The 19,035-nt window shown below is 41.9% G+C and overlaps 1 protein-coding gene across 1 annotated transcript in view; it reads left to right on the forward strand.

The window, feature by feature from the left end:
* JAKMIP2 (janus kinase and microtubule interacting protein 2) overlaps positions 1 to 17,580 on the forward strand; it is a 70,790-nt gene extending 53,210 nt beyond the window's left edge. Inside the window, exons 15-21 of the mRNA XM_075056616.1 lie at positions 279 to 332; positions 1,189 to 1,254; positions 2,102 to 2,170; positions 3,243 to 3,320; positions 4,202 to 4,405; positions 6,035 to 6,100; positions 13,316 to 17,580. Coding sequence (XP_074912717.1) covers positions 279 to 332; positions 1,189 to 1,254; positions 2,102 to 2,170; positions 3,243 to 3,320; positions 4,202 to 4,405; positions 6,035 to 6,100; positions 13,316 to 13,336 — 558 coding nt within the window. The 3' untranslated portion in view covers positions 13,337 to 17,580. The remainder of the gene's footprint in view (positions 1 to 278; positions 333 to 1,188; positions 1,255 to 2,101; positions 2,171 to 3,242; positions 3,321 to 4,201; positions 4,406 to 6,034; positions 6,101 to 13,315) is intronic.
* Positions 17,581 to 19,035: the final 1,455 nt, after the last annotated feature.

Raw genomic sequence — 19,035 nt, forward strand, 5'->3', positions numbered from 1 at the left:
TAACACATTACATTCACCTCTGCTAATAACTCCACTAAACTTTAAGCATTTAAACTCAGTCTAATGTCAGAGTGTGCGATGACTGACACAATTGAATTGGACTCATAATTTTCACCATAATGATAAAACCTGGCTCAAAGGCAACTGAAATCAGTGTGTGATGCATTTCTGTGGGATAAAACAAAATGGTCAATTTCAGCATGCTTTGTAGAAGGGATGAATATTGCAGCCGTGATAAAATGTGCATGTCATGCCTTTATCTTATTCTCTCTTTGCAGGATGTCAGCATCCCAGACCTCATAAAGCAGTTAGACATCCTAGGTGATAATGGGGTAAGTTAAAGTGGGAGATATTTTCCCTTTACAAGCTGCACTTTGTACAGTAGAGTAAGTGAAGTCTATAATTATCATGACTATTTTCTAAGATGCTTGTTAAATTATGTAATATCAGAACAATTCATTTAAGGAGTGTTTATGTCTGTAAGTTAAGGATTTGTGAGACTTCAATAGTCTGAGAACTAGTAATGAAGTAGCAGCTTTAACATCCGGTTTAGCAGACTGGGAAGAATGTCCAAGGCCACTGATACTTGGAACTGGGCCTGACTGCACTCCAGTCATTCAGGAAAGCACGTGAATTAGTTTGGCAGTCTGAGCCAACCACATCTTCATCAGGACTGGGATTCCTCTGCAAACAGTTTCATAAACATGCAAGAATTAAATCCCTTGTGCCTTGCTAAGTGGGCATTGGTGCCCACTTTAGTCACACGTGTAAAAAAGATCATCCTCTATCTCTGGCCAATTTTAGATACGTTTTAAGAAAGTGTATAAGAAATAAAAATGAAGGATCATGATTGTCAATTCACATGCTGGTGTAAACGAGCATTATTTTTACAAAAGCTTTAATGGAAATTCAGCTTTGTAAAACTAGCATGAAGACAAATGGGTCTCAGTTTACATTTCTCATAAGGTGTAATGGAATGAAAACATATAGTTAGTCCATATCATGCAGAAAGGCAAAAGCAGTGTTCTTTTTAATATGTTAACAGACTCTGAATGTTTTGATGGGAATAGGATACCCAGTACTACAGGGATCCCCTGAAAACTATAGACCTAGTCTGTAGCCTGGACTATGTTTATTTATGCAGGAAATTGCTGCCAATTTTTTTCTTCCCTTTCTTTTTCTTCACAGAATTTAAGAAATGAAGAACAAGTGGCCATAATTCAGGCTTCCACTGTATTGTCCTTGGCAGAAAAGGTAAATTTGCTTTTCTCATGTGTTATCTAAGGCCTCATCTAACACTGGAAATTTTCTGCTCTGTTGTTGTTAATATTGTCAAACTTTCTAGTGTAGGAAGTGATTCCCCAGGTAAAGTAAACTGTGCCAGCACAGTCCCAAACACCTTGCTAAAGCAGGAAAAATACTAAACACAGCTGGCCCAAACTGTGAAGTCAAAACAACTGTCAAATGAAACTTGCAACTGTAAACTGAATGAGAAACCATCAGACATTTAAGCCATAATCAGTTATAGCATGGGATTATATATATATATATATTTTATATATATATATTCCTGAGATTTCCAAAGCTTCTGAAGGGATCTGTATGCGAAATTGCCACTGAAAGTATGTGTCTTAAGTTCCTTGTTTTGGAAATTAAAAAGAAAGTGAGGGTTGGTTAAAATTGCTTTCTGTTGCTCAAATGCAGCACACAATTTTGTCAACATGACAGCTTCCAAGGAGTCTACTCAACAATTCCTCCTCTGTAGAGAATTGCTGTCTATCCAGCTAAGCTATTTTTTTGATGCTAGAGCCCCATCGTGGGCCCTTGTCCATGGGATGAAATGGGTTCCCTGTCCATCCAAGCAAGTGTGCTTTTCCATTTCCAGTGATGCGGTAATGGTGGTCCTCTTGCTGCTTCTCTGTCAAGTGCTACCTACAGACATTGTGGCTGCCCCGTCACAGGAGAACAGCCTCAAGATGGGCCCAGAACTAGCAATAGGTTACTAAAAATAGACAAACAAGATTCTGCAGATGTCCCATTTGCCACTGCCCGTGTGCCTAGAAAACACGGCAGGTTACAGCTCTCATTGTCTTCCTTCCAGTGGATCCAGCAGATTGAGGGAGCTGAAGCTGCTTTGCATCAGAAGATGATGGAACTGGAAAGTGATATGGTAAGCAAACTTCCTTTAGAACACATTTTAGGGGCAAGACACTGCGTGTGTCACATTTACTTGGTGTGCCAAAAGATAACTAAAAGGGTCTTGTGGCAAATTAAGTATGCAGGCTTTCTCTGATTATTGGTGAATCCATAAAATTTTTACTAGTCTGGTTCATGTGCAACAGCAGAATAACAGAAACGGAAATAGTGAAAACTTTCCCTCTCTTTCCGTGAGGATGACTGTTCATTAATAACTATGGAGGGCCCAAAGGTTGCTCGGTGTTTTTCAGAGATGTAAATAACCACACTCTTTCTCTCATAAGATTCACAGTCTAAACATTAGCTGTTGTATTACATTGTATTCAATACCACTATGTGGGAAACTAAAGAATTATCATGCTCTTTTGTTTCATTACATTTTAAGCGCATACCATCCTAAAGGCAAAACATTCACAGCTGAACTGAAGTTCCTGTAGCACCAGTAAAGTTAGTACTTTACTCTGTTCTTATTCTAGTTAATGGAAGTAACATACAAGATGAACAAGCATAACTACAAGAGTTGGATAGCTGTAGTGGTTTACATTCTGTTCCTATGGTATGTCTGTACTTGAGTCAATATAGCTTAAGGCAGGCTGAGAAGTTAAGGCACAGCAGCTTCCCACAAATAATGTGAATGTGCCTGTTTAGTTTCTGTTTAGTTTATTGCACTTTCACACTTCTTCCAAAACAAGAGAAAGCGGAAAAGTAGTTGTCCATGATGCCAGAGGAGGTAACTTTAGAAAAATCACACAGAAACCCCTAAACTACGCTACTGAAATGCCAAGCGATATCACTGAAGTCAGCAAAGAGATGATGGATTTAGTTCCGTGTAGATCTGATGTATTATCATACAAAAGCAATCCACAGCTATTTTTCCCTTCCTTCTTTTCTAGCTGAGTCAGATATTAATTACTCTGCGGAGAGCCAGTTTAAGACCAGTCTCCTAGTCCTGCCTGAGTCAGATATCTGTAGTTGATTTAATACAACTTCCCAAAGTACTTTGAGTAGCTAATTCATTTTTCTGTCCAAATGATCCTTCATTGTAGGAGCAATTTTGCAAGATAAAAGGTTATTTGGAGGAAGAATTAGACTACAGGAAGCAAGCTCTTGACCAAGCATACATGGTATGTACAAAGGAAATTCTACAGCACATATTGGCCAGCACTGTCACAGGACACAGACTCTTGTTGGATCAGGAAGAGAGGTTTTTGCTTTTTTCTTAGTATCTTTTTTTCCTTTGTTTTTTTTCCCATTCTTCTAATGTACTACCATGCAATCTGCAAAGCTTCAACATGACACCTAGGTTTTTCATGTCACAAAAAGGCAGATCTCCTGAAGTCTGAAACTCTTTTTGTCAGTTAAAGGCAGATACTGCTCATTAATGTTGGCTTGTCCAACTGGAGTCAGTGCAACCAACTGGAACTCAGATCTGGAATCTCGGCCATTTTGCACATGTCATAGCAAGAAGACAATATGCCACAAAAAGCAAGAGTTCCTGCTCTAAGCGCTGCTATATCAAATTCTGATACATAGGTCTGATAACTGGCTGTGCAAGTTCATCATGTTTGTTTTGTCAAGTTAATGAGAATGCTCATTGATTAGCAGGATTAAGAGCAAAGTAGTCTGCCAGTGGCCTCCAATCTTTCCTCTTTTGTTTTTTAGCACAATGGGTCAAAATTTTAGAATGGGTGAAATATTGATCTTTACACTTACAAAATAGGTATGAAAATTTTATCCAACTCCTAATCATGTCTGTAACTGCTTAAAAAGTTGAAGTGAGGGATTTCAGTGAAAATTAAGATTAAAATATTTTAAAAATGAAAGTTCATATCCTTTTGTCAAAACACTGAACCATTTTATGAGTTCTGTTTTTCACATTTTTGCACACTTGAGCACAGGGACCACCTCTCATGCAGGTGCCTGAATCTGCCACCGACCCCCCAGCTCCCACTCTGTTTTAAACAATGTTTCATCTCTAACTGGCTTTTGGTATTGCATCAACCAGAGGATCCAGGAACTTGAAGCCACCTTGTACAATGCTTTGCAGCAAGAAACGGTGATAAAGTTTGGGGAACTACTCACTGAAAAACAGCAGGAAGAGCTAAGGACAGCAGTAGAAAAGCTAAGACGTCAGATGCTGAGGAAAAGCAGAGAATATGATTGCCAGATTCTTCAGGAGAGGATGGAGCTGCTCCAGCAGGCTCATCAGGTAAGAAAAAGGAGCCACGCACATCCATATCTACTCAGCTTTGCTGTATAAGAACATAAGCTGAGGTCAAATGCAGGCAAGCTCCAGGTCGTGAGAGAGCCTGGCATATAGTTTTTTGAGTTGTTTCATACTTTGCGTCTTTACTGCGTGCACAAACACACGTGATACTACCTTGTGGAGGATTGTTTTGGCATGTTTTGAGTCTTACAATTCCAAACAAAAGTTTTCATCCAGAATTCTGTACACATGAATCTAGCTTTGTAATAAAAATGATCATCCTTAGTTATTGGACTGGACACAAGAGGAACTGTATGAATGCTTCTGGCTGGTGTTACACAGGAGAGTTAGCTGTTTTTCCAGACACTTCTGCTCTGCCCCCCCCCCCAAAGTGAGCAGTTGTTACGTTTCACTGCTGAGATATTGTACTACATTTTGCGTTCAAAGACCAAGTTTGCTGCTCTGCAAGCTGTGAGGTCCTAGAGCAAAATGGTAAACAGTCACAGCATGCTGATTAATGTGACAGCTGCACAATGAAACAAAACTTACTCAAATGTTTATGGGAAAAAGACAGAAAGCATATGCCCAGTGGTTGGGGTTTCTGCTTCACAAAAAGACTTATTTTCACAGTCCTGCTTGATCCCGAGTTAGAGACTTGAGACTGGTCCACCCTTATTTCTTCTTACCAGGCCTTTGCAGCGTGAGGAGCTTCTTGATTTCAGCCGTGACCGCTGCCCTGATTAACACTGCCACAGCAGTTCTGGCTTCTTTGAACAGCTCTTAGCCAGCCTCAGTTGCAGATGGGCTTGGGAAAGGCTGAGAGGCAAGGAAAGGAAGAGATAGTGTTTGAAAGCTGACATAAGCTAGTTGTCTCATCTCCAGACAATTAGGAAGATGGTCACAGGGGCACTGTCTGCTCTCCAGGTGCCAGGGCCTCCAGGTGTCTCCTGGTTTGCCTCGCTGTATCTCTGCTGTTTGCTAGCCAGCTGTCTTATGCCCTGACTAAATAGAGAAAAGATACCGAGATTCAGGGCCTCATTTTCTGTTACCCGTTCTGTGGGATCTCTCTTCCCAAGGAGCCAAAAGTTTATCTCATGTTATGTAATTTTTCTAGAAGTACCTAGCTCTGCTAAAAAAAATACACCTTGTCTATAAGTTACATATATCCCGCTCACTACAAAATCAATGTTTCCATAGTATTGTATACATTTATCATTTCAGATCTAAGAATAACACTTTAATCCTCTTTCAACACATCAAAGTGTGAGAAATCTTAATGAATCATTATATAATTCTTAAAAGTATAACCATGATCTTACACTTACCATCTATTTAACACAGGATTAATATAAAATAGATAATATGAAACAGATCCACTATTGATATTAATGTCCAGCATTTGACAATACAGTCAGATATATGCAGTAGCATATTTTGAGCAGTTGTACGCATGGTAAAGTTGGGGTTAGGTCAGGTTAGTGGACGGAGTCATGGTATTACACAAGACTATCCCTGCCAAAGAAATGGATTTGTTAATTTGTAGGCTTTTGGCACTTGGAACATTAAGTTACTTGTTCAGTGGAGCAAATTTACTGAGAATTTAGTCTAGATGCTTTCTTTTCTGATTTCCAGAGGATCCGAGATTTAGAAGATAAAACTGACATCCAAAAGAGACAAATTAAGGATCTGGAGGAAAAGGTGGGTTCTGTTATGCTTCTGAAGCACACCGATCAACTTTTTTGAAAGTAATGACCTAGCTCTCTTGAACTACGTGACCTTTTTGTTTAGCTGAATCAGGTGGACCTGCTGTTGGTGGTCTACTATGCTTTCTTTTCAATTTGTGTTTCAGTATATACAGACTTTAATCTTAAGAGTCTCCTCCACAACATTTCATTTAAGGAAATAAATGCCAAACACTTTTAATTATGGTGGATGATACTGTACCAAACGAAGAAGCCTTTACTTGACTGTTAAGTGCTGTGTTGGTAGACAGGCAATACTTCCACTAAAGGCAAGATGAGGCTAGCAAGCAGGAAGGACTGAATGAAACTGAGTGAAGATTTGAAGATTGTCCTTATCTGGCAGGACAAGGGAACTCAGGTTCTCATGCTGTCATCTTTATTGAAGCTTGTAATTGACTATGCAGTATAAATACGGTACCAGAATCTTCCCCTTAAACTGAACTGTCAAAGAACTATATATGTACATTCTTTATATATACTATATATATACACACACACACTCTCTCTCTCTCTTTCTCTCTCTCTCTCTCAAAATATGCACTGCATTTTTTAGGTGAATAAGGCCAACTGTCACATTGAGTTTTGCTACTTGTACCTAGGTTAGATAGGATAGTTGAAAAAAGATCATAGCATGGGCACAGTGTACTGCTACCAATAATGTCATTTCTAGAAGTGCCAGACTGGTGTAAGATGCATCTCTAGTGGTAGCCTTGCCAGTGTATTTACATTAGTAAATATCAATGTCCATGTGTAAATTGTAACATGAAATAATGGCTATATTAGTACAGTGACAGTAGGGCTAATGAGCCCTTTCAGTTTGTATGTATGTTCCTAAAGTGAAACAAGTGGGCATAATGCAAAACTTGATACACATAATTCTTTCCACTTTTCTTTCAATATTTTTGTGCTACAAGGACTCAGTGTCTTTCTTTCTAATATATTAACTTGGAAAAATAACAGATGATAATCTGTGGTGAAAATAAAAATTAAAAAAAAAAAACCAAAGCAAAACTTATGCCATGGTCAAATGAAGACCTTGAATAGGAGACTTCTTAGTGTCAATTTTCAAAAGAGCTTTTGACTCGCAAAATTTCTCATCTCTTAGATGTGAATGACAACAACAAAGACAACACATTCATGATTCAAATGAGACATCCAAAAATAGATTCTTAAACATTTAATGGTTAGGGTTTGATATTATGTGTGTGTGTGTGTATATATATATATATATATTTCCAGGCTATTTCCAGCATGGATTGCAGGTACTGTTTTTTAACACACTTAAAAATATTACCCATGCTGGTTTTGATAACCAGCTTTGTGACTTCAGTCAACCCGTGGTGGTTCATAGTGACAGTTATACCTCAGGCTTTCAATATGGTGCCAATTGTAATTCATCACCAAAATTAATAAGATCTGTTTTCTAAGCCTAGGAGGTAGTATGGTACTTACAGAAATAACTAGGGAAATACAGTGTTTTCTGAATGCACATAGTTATTCTAATTGTCCTACAGAGCACAAAAATAATCCTGATGCTTACAATGCCATGACCTTTAGTTTTTATGCAATCTTCTTTTTCTTCTGCAGTTTCTATTTCTATTCTTGTTCTTCTCTCTTGCCTTTATTCTTTGGCCTTGATGTCAATGTGCCTCTTGGAAAGGTAAGACTATTTTATTTCTTTCCTCAAAGCTAGCACTTCTTGCATGGAGCTGAGGATCACATCCTTGTGTGTTCTTGTGTATGTCTGGAGTCAGAGAATTCAGCAGGTCGTTGTCAGTTTGTAATAGTTCACAACAAAGGATCATCACACTAGTGAGTTGCCACAGGGAGTTGCAGTCAGAACAACACTATCCAACGTACTTGTAAGTGAATTGTCAAAGCTTTCTGGTGATACTGTGCTATTCAGAATTGTAAAAATAAAAGCTAACAAGAATTTCACAGTATCAAACAGCCAAGAGAATTACAGGTGAAACTCAATGGTGATGTTTGCAAAGTGATGCAGAAGGAAAACAGTTATAAATCTGAACCATATACACACCATGATGGGCTCTGAACTGACACTCGAGAAATAGATCAGGAGGTTATAACAGGTAGAGCTTACTGCCCAGAAATAGGAGAGATACAGAGGAGGGCAAGGAAGAATGATCAGCTGCTGAGAGACAGGAAGAGGGAGACAGAGAGATGGAAGGATTTCTCTTGCTCAGAAAGCGAGACACTGTTAAAAGGAGGTATGAGAGAGGTCTAGAAAATTTGTCATAGAATGGATGGGTGGATGGATAGATTGCTATCATTCACTGTCTCCTCCAGTACAAGCAATTATAATGTAATAAGTTTAAAGTAAACAAAAATTGATAGTTAATGATGTAGGATGTAAAGAAGTCTTTGCCACAGCATGCTTAGCAGCTGAAAGTTCAGAGCTCATAAAGCAATGTGAAGATGGGGAAATAAATCGGGGAACTATAATGTGCATGGCCTTCACATCTTTCCCTCTGTGTCTAGCCACTTTCAGAACCAGGATGCTGGGCTAGGAGGATCTTTCTTTGGATCCAAGATAACAGAAGTAGAACACAGCCTAGATAATGTTATGTTAAAGACTCAAGAACATGTAATGACAGATCAAAATTTTCTGATTTGGGGACAGACCCATACCATTAAATTTCTCACTGTATGTCTTAGCTCTAGCTTGAACTATGTCAATGAGTAAATTCTTCTGCCCTGCACTTGACGCAAGCTGAGAATACAGTTGTGTGTGAAAGATGTTTCGTCATGCCCTTCCACCATTTGTATTAGCTCAGCCTTTATTTCCAGGTGCAATTCAAGGTATTGATTATAACCAAGTGGTATGGGTCCAGTTTGGTGGGTTTTCCTTTTCCTTCTAAGGGAAGCTTCATTTCAGCTAGATCAAGGATTTCTTTTGCAGTTTCATGCTGATGCAGAGAGAGCTCTCAGAATTAGCCACATCAGCTGGAATCCACTGCCTCTTTGGCTGGCCAGACCTCAAAATGAATGTTTTTATGGGCTGAGGCAGCAATATATATGGAGGTTGGGCTGAATAGGGAATGAACCATAAGAAAGAATCAGAGGAATGTAGACAGATCAGTGATAACAGCTTCTGTAAACAATGGCCAATATCATTATAGAGTTGCTACTATTTAAAACATACTGCCTTGACCAACTGAACATTAAACAGATTAAGTTATGACTGCATACTTACTAATGCTCCTGCCACAGGATTTTGGGGAACCATGACACAGCACAGCAGCTGTGAGATGTTTTGAGTGGCCATGACTGGTGAAAATTTGATTTTACAGTTTCTTGCTTATTCATAGTAGGGAAAAAAATCAGGAAGTCTTCTAAAACAGCCAAATTACATATAGGCTAATTTTAAGAAACCAAAATATTCACAGTACACAGTAGTAGCAAATAATTTTATATGACTCTGTCTTTTGCTGTACCACAGAATCATGAGTCCAGAACAAGCAACCAACCTAGAGGGAGAGTCAAAAAAAAAAAAAAAAAAAAAGTCTTGGATTTAAGGTGCACCTTGAAAACTCACAGGGAACTGATAGTGACATTTGCAAAAACCTGTCTGCATGAGTTTTTCCCATTTGCCTATACTGTTGTCCTTTTTCAGTTTCTATCACAGCTACAATAAAGTCCTTGTGAAGTGTATGAGAAAAAACTGGGGCAATAAGAGGTTCAGAATTTTCTGTATGTACAGTTTGCACCTATATTTTCCACCTGTATGGGTATGGAATTGGTTTTCTACTGAGTATTTGCCTCTTCTGGTACAGCTACAGAATTAGTAAGTTGTTTATACATCCTAGTTTTACTAATGCTGGTGTCTGCTATGATGGAAGAAAAGTAGGAAATGGGGAAGGGGTTCTTATTTCTTTGAAAATGTGCCTCAAAAGATATCCCTTGCTCAGTTTAGGTCACCTTGATTAAAAATGCATTCATTACATTAAACTACTGAACATTTTTTTCTAATACTGTCTCTTAAGATGGAGCACCCAGTAAAGTTTTTGAAGTAGAGCATACATCCTGAGAAATAAAAAATAAAATTTTCCTTAATATTAGAACTCATCTTCCTGATCTTTTTAATTGTTTTTAGTTTTGAAATGAATTTTTTTCAGAAGTTTAAAAAAAATCCTCAGTAGTAGATGCAAATGCCAAGAAGATCCACAAAAATGCATAAAAATAACTTTTGTTTATAGATATGATGTTTTTCCTTAGAAAAGAAAACGATGATTCACATGAAAAATTTAATCCACCTGTAATTGAACTTAGAGTAGGAAATCCCTAGTCCCAGGACAAAAATGTCAGTGTACGCCTCCTGAGGCTGTATGCATGGTTTTGGTATGCCAGCACAGAAGAGAAAGGAAGACGAACTAAGAATTAGAGACATAACATGGATGAGTCACTTGGCTTTTCAGGAATTGCAGGTATATACCTGTATCTTTTGAAATAAGCATTTCCCAAAATAGAACACACACACACACATACACACACCCTTATTCTGTTACATTGGAATTCCAGCAGTGCTGATTAACTCTTTGTCTTGGAGCCTGTGAAAATATCTCAAGTGCCCTGTAACATTTCAGTCTCTGCATGCTAAGAAAAAATGTGTTTTAACAGCCTCACAATTAACTCTGTAATGTATTCAAAGGCAGACTGAATTTTGCAGAAGAGCCGTTCCTTCCCTCTTCTCAAAGCAGGACAGGGAGAACCGCATATATAGAAGGAGAAGAATCAAGACCATCAAAAAAATACAGCAAAACCTCCACATTTGCTGATAACACTTGTGCCCTTTTGGCCTAATTTGAGGGCGGGTATTGGCTGGTTAGAAAAGCTAATGAGGTGTTTAAGATCAGAACTCTACATTCCTCCTAAAATTCTAGCAGACTTATTATTATTCACTTGCAGTCATTGTTCTACCTGCATGTGGCTGCTCGGTGACATCTAGCTAATTTGACGTGCTCTTCACTGGCACATTCATTGAGTAGGACTAATAGTCAAAAGAAATGTAAGCATTTTTCTGCCCCTTTTAGGACTAGCAGGACTGTCACAGCTGCAACAGAACCAGAGCAGCATTGAAGCTGATTTCATCGCTGGGGTTTTACATAGATCCCTTAGGGATCGTGTCAAGACTTCATTTCCACCCCCACCCTCTCCCTGGTCCAATCTCCTTCAGTAGGTTTTCTGCTTGTTTTAAACAACTTCTAAGGCTTAGCAGGTGTAAATCCCTTTGGTGTAACTTCACTGAGCCCAGGAAGGCTGCTCTAACTACAGCACCAACATGAGAAGAGTTTCATTCGCTGGATTCACTGTTGCTCCATAGAGGCTGGCCCTGGGAGTGCACAAGGGTCTGGTTCGAATGACTTATGTCTCTGCTCCCATTAGAGAGGACAAGAAGCATCAGAGACAGCTGAAATGTGGTTTACAGCCCCAGAGAGCCTGCTGGTGTGTTGTGCCACTCCTAGGACCACCCAGGAGATGAATGGTTCTTTTGCCTTTCCCATCCTGCTTTTGCATATTTGGCTATGAATGTCAGGTAGGGAACAAGAAGATGGATTACTGTGAGCTGAACGGCAGAGGAAGTAGCCATGATAGTGCTGGAGATACAGTGATGTAGGGAATGGGACATTGACTATGAAAATGGAAAAATCTTGAAGGGTGAGGTGTGTGGGGGGGATATATAAACTCGATGCTTTTTCAGAGGATCTGTGTTGCTGTCAACTCCCTTAACTGTAAAGACAACTACAGCAGGCCGAGCATCACAGCAAGCATGATATCTGTAGAGTGTTTTACCAAGGCAAGTCACTCTACAAGTGCAAAGCATCAAGTCTTGTAGCAATTCCTCAAACACAAGGCAGTGGTAAGCAGCTGTTAGAGCCTTATCCTCTGCCTGATCTTAGTCTTCACCCCCTCTATTTCCCTTCGTGGGATCTTCACCCTTCAATGCCCGAGGGGAAATCTCGAGACAGAAGCAATTTGGGAATGGTGTTGGCAAGATTGAGAGGGATTTTAGCAAGGTCATATTTTCTGAGGCTGGAATACATGGAATTAGTGAGAATAACTAACATTGATATGTGTTTCCCATTCACTTTAAAAAACACCTGCCTACCCAGGTGACTTTGACATTTGAATTAACTCAGCAAGGGTGAGCATGGCATGGGGAGTGTGCTATCAGGATTTCTGGTTCTTAGAACTACTGAGATATTTATCATCAGGGGGATCTTTGCAAAATTGCTTTACTTCCACTGGGTGCAAGTTAACTTTGTTAACCATATCATAAGAGACTTCAAACAGATCCTTGATAAAACAAACAAACAAAAAGCACAATGCATCCTTGAAATGTACCTAGGAAGCCATGTGATGATGGAAGGTCTTTGGTTTCATTTGTGCCTTGCTGCCGTTTATCCTTTACCAACCTTTTAACTAGATGAGAGCAAACCACAATGCAATTGCAGATTATACTTTCTGGTTTCTTTTTCAGAGTGAGCACAGCAGTCACTGCTGTACTTTTCAGATAAGGAAGGACAAGCATGAATGAAACCATGGGCAGCAGTATATAGTATCCAGACCAGAAGCTCTCTAATTCCTGTTTATGTGGGATTTTCCTACCTGCATTTTTTCTGTTCTTGTGAATATATGCATTCACTTATTTGTGATCACATAAGGAAGTCTGGCCTACATGGATTTTGCACTCAGTGAATTTTACCACATAGGATTGAATGCTGAGAGAACAAAGACAAAATATGCCCTTTTTTTCCCCTGTTTTTGAAACTGGGAACTGCAGTCCTTTTCCATAGGTAGGGTAGGCTTCCTCGGAACAAGAGCAGTCTGTGTTTGCCTCATTGCTGCAGTTTTGGTTCAAGAGTTATTGAAACTGATGTGTAACTATTCATCTGAAGATGCCCATGGGGACTTTTATGGACCAGAGGGCTGTACTTCATAGGGTTAAATGGAGAGGCTTGGCAAAATATCCAGAATTTTCACAAATGCCTTTCATATGGACAAACAGAAACGGTTTAATGCTGATAACTGTAAGAACAGATCTTTTCAACTTTCTGATTGATAGACTGCATCTTGTCAGCTGGGATATGTAGGTAGAGGAACTTCTCACTTATCTGATACAGATGTTCTTCTTTTTTTCTTTTATCTTTAGAGTGCCCGACCACACAGATAAGTCTTTATAAAGGCAAATGCTTCCACCCCACCGATGAGAAGAACATTGTTTACACCTATTTTAAAAAGTATAAAAATGAACAACCTGTAGCCAAGACTGCAACCACCTTGTATTTTAAAGCCATCACTCAAGATTTGTTACTTGACAGTTCCTGTCTCAAGCTATGATATATGCTGCATCTAATGAAATTCTATATGTTGAAATTACAAAAGGGGAAGAAAAATAAACTGTGAACCTACATCACTTAGGAAGAACTTAAAGGGAAGGAACCACTTTCAGCTGATCAAGTCAGTGTGTCTTGGGCATGGAACCAAAGTTAAAACAGAAAAATCTATCCCTGCTGTGCAGGGCAATTGTTTAAATGTGACACTGTCATCCCACAAATCGATCAAAAGTTAACAGGACAGAGCAGGAGAAACACTTACAAGCCGTGGAGAGATGCTGACAACAAAGCATTCAGTTTGAACTGTCTGGCTTTCTCACTGCAGGGACTCCTCCTCTCCCTCTTTGGTTTTAACCTCAGGAACAAATGACAGCTGCAACGTGGGGGGGGAAGAAAGGAAAAACGCATTCTGGTTTATTGCAGGATGGGCAAGACAGGGTACCATGTTTTGCGCTTCAGATCGTAACAAAGCATCACCCTACTCGGCAAAGGAAGGGGAGAAGAGGGTGTCTGGCGTAAGGAGGATTTCTGACAGTTGTAGCCTTATCTCTCTTCACCCTCCCTCCACGAAGAACAGCCTGTCTATTGTCAGATACTTTTCATACTCTTTAAAGACTGCCATTGAGATAATAATGACTATACTTGGTTTTACTATTTGAATAACACACTGAGGATCACTGGATTGGACCTACAGAGTAGTTTCTGAGAAAGAAAAGAAATATGTTGGAGGACAGAGGGGGGAAAAAGCCAACCCCCTTGTCCGTGTGGTATGTTCCACAAAGCATCAGCTTCCAACTGTTTTGTCCCAGCTTGGAACAAATGTTTTGGTTTGGCTTGTCGTTAGCTGGCTTCCTGATCAATGACACATAAACCAAAAATGGGGAAAAGCTGTGTGAACGCATCCTTATTAGAAGTAAGAAGTATTGTTAGCCTGTTTAGATTTTTCCACACTTAAGAATAACTAGAAGTAGTTTGCATTTCAAAGCATTACTTACCTCTCTAATCACCAAGCCTGGAACCCAGTCCTGGTGCCTCCCTGAGGCATCACAGGTCCATGCCCCCTGTAGTCAGTAAGACTATAGTAAGTCAGTAAGAACCCTGAGGAGTGCCACACCTGCAGCAAACATTGTGAAGGTCCTGTGCCTGCTGGGGGCAAAGTAGCCCAGCTGCACCCATCTTCCCTTTTCTCACCAACGTGCTGTATGAGCTGGGCATGACGATGCACTTCTCTGTGCCTCTGTTGTCATTTCCCTGGAAATGGAGTCATGCCTGTTTAGACTTCAGGTTCCTGTGGCAAGGCTCCTTATTTGAGCTGTGTCTTCCCCAGTGGAGCCTTAATTTTAACTGGGAGAAATGGATGTCTGTATTACAAAATAGAAAACTAAGGGCCAGAATACAGCCTGTGCATTACTTAAACCTTCAAAACAGGGCTCCTCTACCAACATCTTACGCACACAGACTCTGCCCATCAGAAGCTTTAAAAGTGCTTTACAAAGAGTCTTTCCTTTGTTTGCTTGTTTATTTTTACAGATGAAGCAACTGAGGCACAAAGCAATGAAGTAACTTGCCACAGCAACTCAGCAGGTCAAAAGCAGTTCCTCAGCCATAGCAGGGATGAAGTTCCTCAAGTATCAAGGATGCCTGCCCCTCATAGATATTTTTTGGACAGAATAGCTTTTAATCATTAATGTCCATTCACCCAACTGGATTGCAATGCTGGGCTCCATTTCTCCACAAAGGCTCCTAATATCCTCATTTCTTGCATGCCCTGAGATTGTGTTAAGCCTTCCATCAGAGGTTAGAAGCTATTAGCAAGTGATTTTTTTTTTTCCTGCTCCTTAAAATTAATTTAAATTACAGAATGACCACATCTTCTTGAAGGAGTCTGTTTCAGTCAAGGGGTTTACTGAATTCTGCACCAACTGTATGTTTGTTGGTTCATTTTTTAAAAAACATGTTTGTAGGCAGATATGTTAAATGAATGCAGGTACGTTGCATGCTCTTTGTTCAAATTCTTATTCCCCCGCAGAAGAATCTGTGGATAAGGTTGGCCCAAACCTACGTGTGCTTTCCAAGAGTGCTGCTAGCAGTTCAGTCCTGAAGCTCTGGAGTCAGGCCCTTTGAGAGTCTTGTCCCACGCCTGTGACATCTGTAGATCACTAAGCAACTTTACAACATTTTGTTAGCTACAAAAAGGGGGTTTTCCTCCCTGGTTATTCCCTCTTCCTCCTCTCACTGTTTTTTCCCCTGTTACAGCACCAGTTCATTTCATACCACTTGGCTGCAGTGTCCTGCAAGTAAATACAGGCTAGAAACTGTTTTCCCTAGCATTAGGGCCAGCTATTAAAACATTGAACTCTTCTTGCAAAAGAATGAGCAGCACCTGTTTTCTGTGATGGTGCAGTAACTTCTGCCTCTGCTTTGGTTAAAAAAAAAAAAAGAGGACTAGAAATGTTTGTTTCAGGCAATCATAGGGAAGGTTCACAGACAGATAGAAATACTTAGTTTCAGAACATACCTGACTGATCTTGTGGCAGGCTTCATCATTTAGGCCCCCTGAGCCATGGTATGCACATCTTATTTGTTGTTTTTGCGTCATTTCTCCTCCCTTACTCTTACTGAATACATACGCATGCAGGTGCTCCATTTCCAAGGCTCAGGGTGGGGTGGAAGGTGGTAGACAGTCCACAGCTCATCTTGGTCTGCAAACTTTTAAAAGATTGCGGAGAGCTGAACAACAGCTGCTTTACTCCCCTTGCAGCATAAGCCATGCCTAAAACACACTTGCTGACATAATACAAACTTTCTGCTGTCAGCTAGATCAAAATAAGTTTGATGTTTGTGTGTATATATAAATACACATGTATTTATATATGTATATGTACATATATATACATATATACACTATATATATTCCCTATTGTATATAGTAAATCGTTGCTATAGCTTATGAAAGTATACTTCCAATCTAGGTATGAGGAACTGAATCTAGACTTTTTTAGCTGCCACAACTGGTACGCTCCTCGTGATTTAGTTTTACATCTCATGGGCAACTAGTTTTTGGATCTGTTTTTCTGGGTTCTCCCCCTTTCTCTGTCCTGAAGCTGTTTATCCAGGCTTTCTGCTGTTCCTGACATTCATTGAGGCAAAGTATTGAGAATCCTCTCTCAAATTTTAGTCACTGCAGCCAACCTCCTCCCCCCCCCCCAACCAGCAAAATAAAAATCAATTTATTGCAGCCTTTGAGGACAGCAAATGTAGCCCTGGATTCCTCCCATCCATTCCATCCTAGGCCGTAGCAGGAGTACCAGCACTCCAGGCTATCCATACCATCAAAGCAGTAGATGAGCCACATAACATAGTGCAAGTCAGTTTGACCAAAATCTGACTTGCTGCTTTTTCTCCACTGACCCAAGTCAGGATATTTTGAAGACTATTCTTTCAGTTTAAGCACTTCAGATGGGGGCCGAGTTAGGTGAGATGAATTTAGGCAGTTGGGGTTGTGCAAGCAAATAGGGCTTCTTGCAGTATTATCAGCCTGGCTCACAGCTCCATCCTCCCTTGTTGATGTGCCTGGAGGACCATGGAGACTTTTTTGTAGACATGCTTCATTTTCCAACTCCCTGCCCTCATCTCGGTAGGAAACATCCTCTGAACCCCTGAAGCTTTCCATTCCATGGCATGCCATGAAGACTGAATAGGCCAGGCTCTCCTCCTCACTAGGGCAAGGTTCAATGAACAGCCACACAGTTGCTGGGGATTCAAAGGGTTTTTTCTTTTCCCCTGCCCACCCTCACATCAGCACCTGTGTGTTTTTATATATACTTTTTGTTCCCAATTTTTTTGATGTCTATTCCAGAACAGAATTGTACATGACTTGGCAGAATGACCCTTTGATAAACACTGGACATGTATCTGTACTATATGTATTAACGTGTAGAAGAGAATCCTTATTGTATGTAAAGTTTTATGAATGGTTATTTTTTAATTTATGTATTTAATATAGGATTCAATGACCTCTGGTGTTTTAGTTTGTATAAAAAATAAAACAGCAGCATTTTTAAAAAAAAAAAAATCTCACTTTACGTTCATGGATATATCCGGTGTCTGTCTGGAATTTGTTTGGAGGAACCATGTTAAAGCTGAGCAACAGAGACACGCATTCCTTCCCTGCTCTCTCCCTCTGACGTGCCTGCCACCCAAGGAGAGGACGGCTGGAGAGGTTGGGCTGTAACACAGCACACTCTGGAACATAAATCTATTAAAAAGCTTGAGTGGACATCCTGAAGTACTTTGTTGATAAGGGGAAGGCAGGCAGCTTTCTCAGCATGGGCCCAAGTTGGAATTTACTAGGTTTTTTTGCTAGGCCTGTGCAGAAAAAAAAAAAAGGCAGCTGCCTTCTTTTTCTAGAGTTTGGGGAGAAAGAAGAGCGTATGGGGGGACCCTTATTCGACTCTTGCCCCAGTTCGGAAAAAAAAGGAAAGGCCTCAGCATCTCCCTTTCTCTGCTCACAGTCTCGCGATGCTCTGCAGTGCCGATACCTGCCTTCATGCATCTCTCCCTGTGAAACAAGGATCAGGCTCAGTTAGCCGTGCGCTGCAGAGAAGCTGCACAAGCGCAGCCACAAGCAACTCTCCGCAACACGGGCTTACGCCCTCTTCGCCCCACAGCGCGGCGCCCGCGGTGTGAACTAGGAGGGCGGGACCCGCCGCAACCCGGCGGGCTCGGCGCCCCGACAGCTGTCACTCACCCGCAGGTCCCGCCCCCCCGGGACGCTCGAGGAGCCGAGGGCCGCGCCGGCCGCGCGCCCCTCAGAGGCCACGGGCGGGCGCCGGCGGCCGCGGCCCGGTGAGGAGAGCCCCGCCGCCCGGCCGGGGCCGCTCCCGGGCCCGCTGCCGGGCCCGCCTGCGCTCACCGCGGCAGCTCCGCCTTTACCCCCGGGGCCGCAGCTAGAGCCTGAGCCGCCCGTTCCACCGAGGCCGCGGCAACAAACGCGCTTTTCCGCGCGGGAAGGACGACGACGGTTCCGGGCCGCAGGCACGCGGCCCGGCCGGGCCCGGCCCCGCAGAGCCCGCCTCCCTGCGCTCCGCCCGGCCGGGGCCGCCGGCCGCCAGGGGGCAGTGTCGCCCTCTGCCGCCGCCGCGGGCTCCGCCCGCCGGTCACGTGCCGCACCAACGGCTTCTCGGCCGCAGCCCCCGCGCCGGCCGGCGGCGGCTGGACCCGGCGGCCGTCGGTCCTTTGGCCGCCCCGGCGGCTCCGTGCCCCGCGCCGCGCCGCGCCGCGCCGCGCCGAGCCGAGCCGAGCCGAGCCGAGCCGAGCCGAAGCCGGGGCCGTCCCTGGGAGCTGGGGCTGCTGCTCGGGCGGAGGGCTGCGCAGGAACCGCCGTCGTTACCGGCAGGGAGCTGCGGGCGGGTCGGTGCAGACTGGCACAGACAAGAGCTGGGGGGGCGGTTTGCGTAAAGTAGAAGCACACCGCTTTGGAAAAACACTTGGGAGAAGCTCAGCGGGCTAAAAAAGAAACCCAAACCAGTAACGG

The sequence above is a fragment of the Buteo buteo genome, chromosome 24 (assembly GCF_964188355.1).
Source record: "Buteo buteo chromosome 24, bButBut1.hap1.1, whole genome shotgun sequence".
Taxonomy (NCBI): Eukaryota; Metazoa; Chordata; class Aves; order Accipitriformes; family Accipitridae; genus Buteo; species Buteo buteo.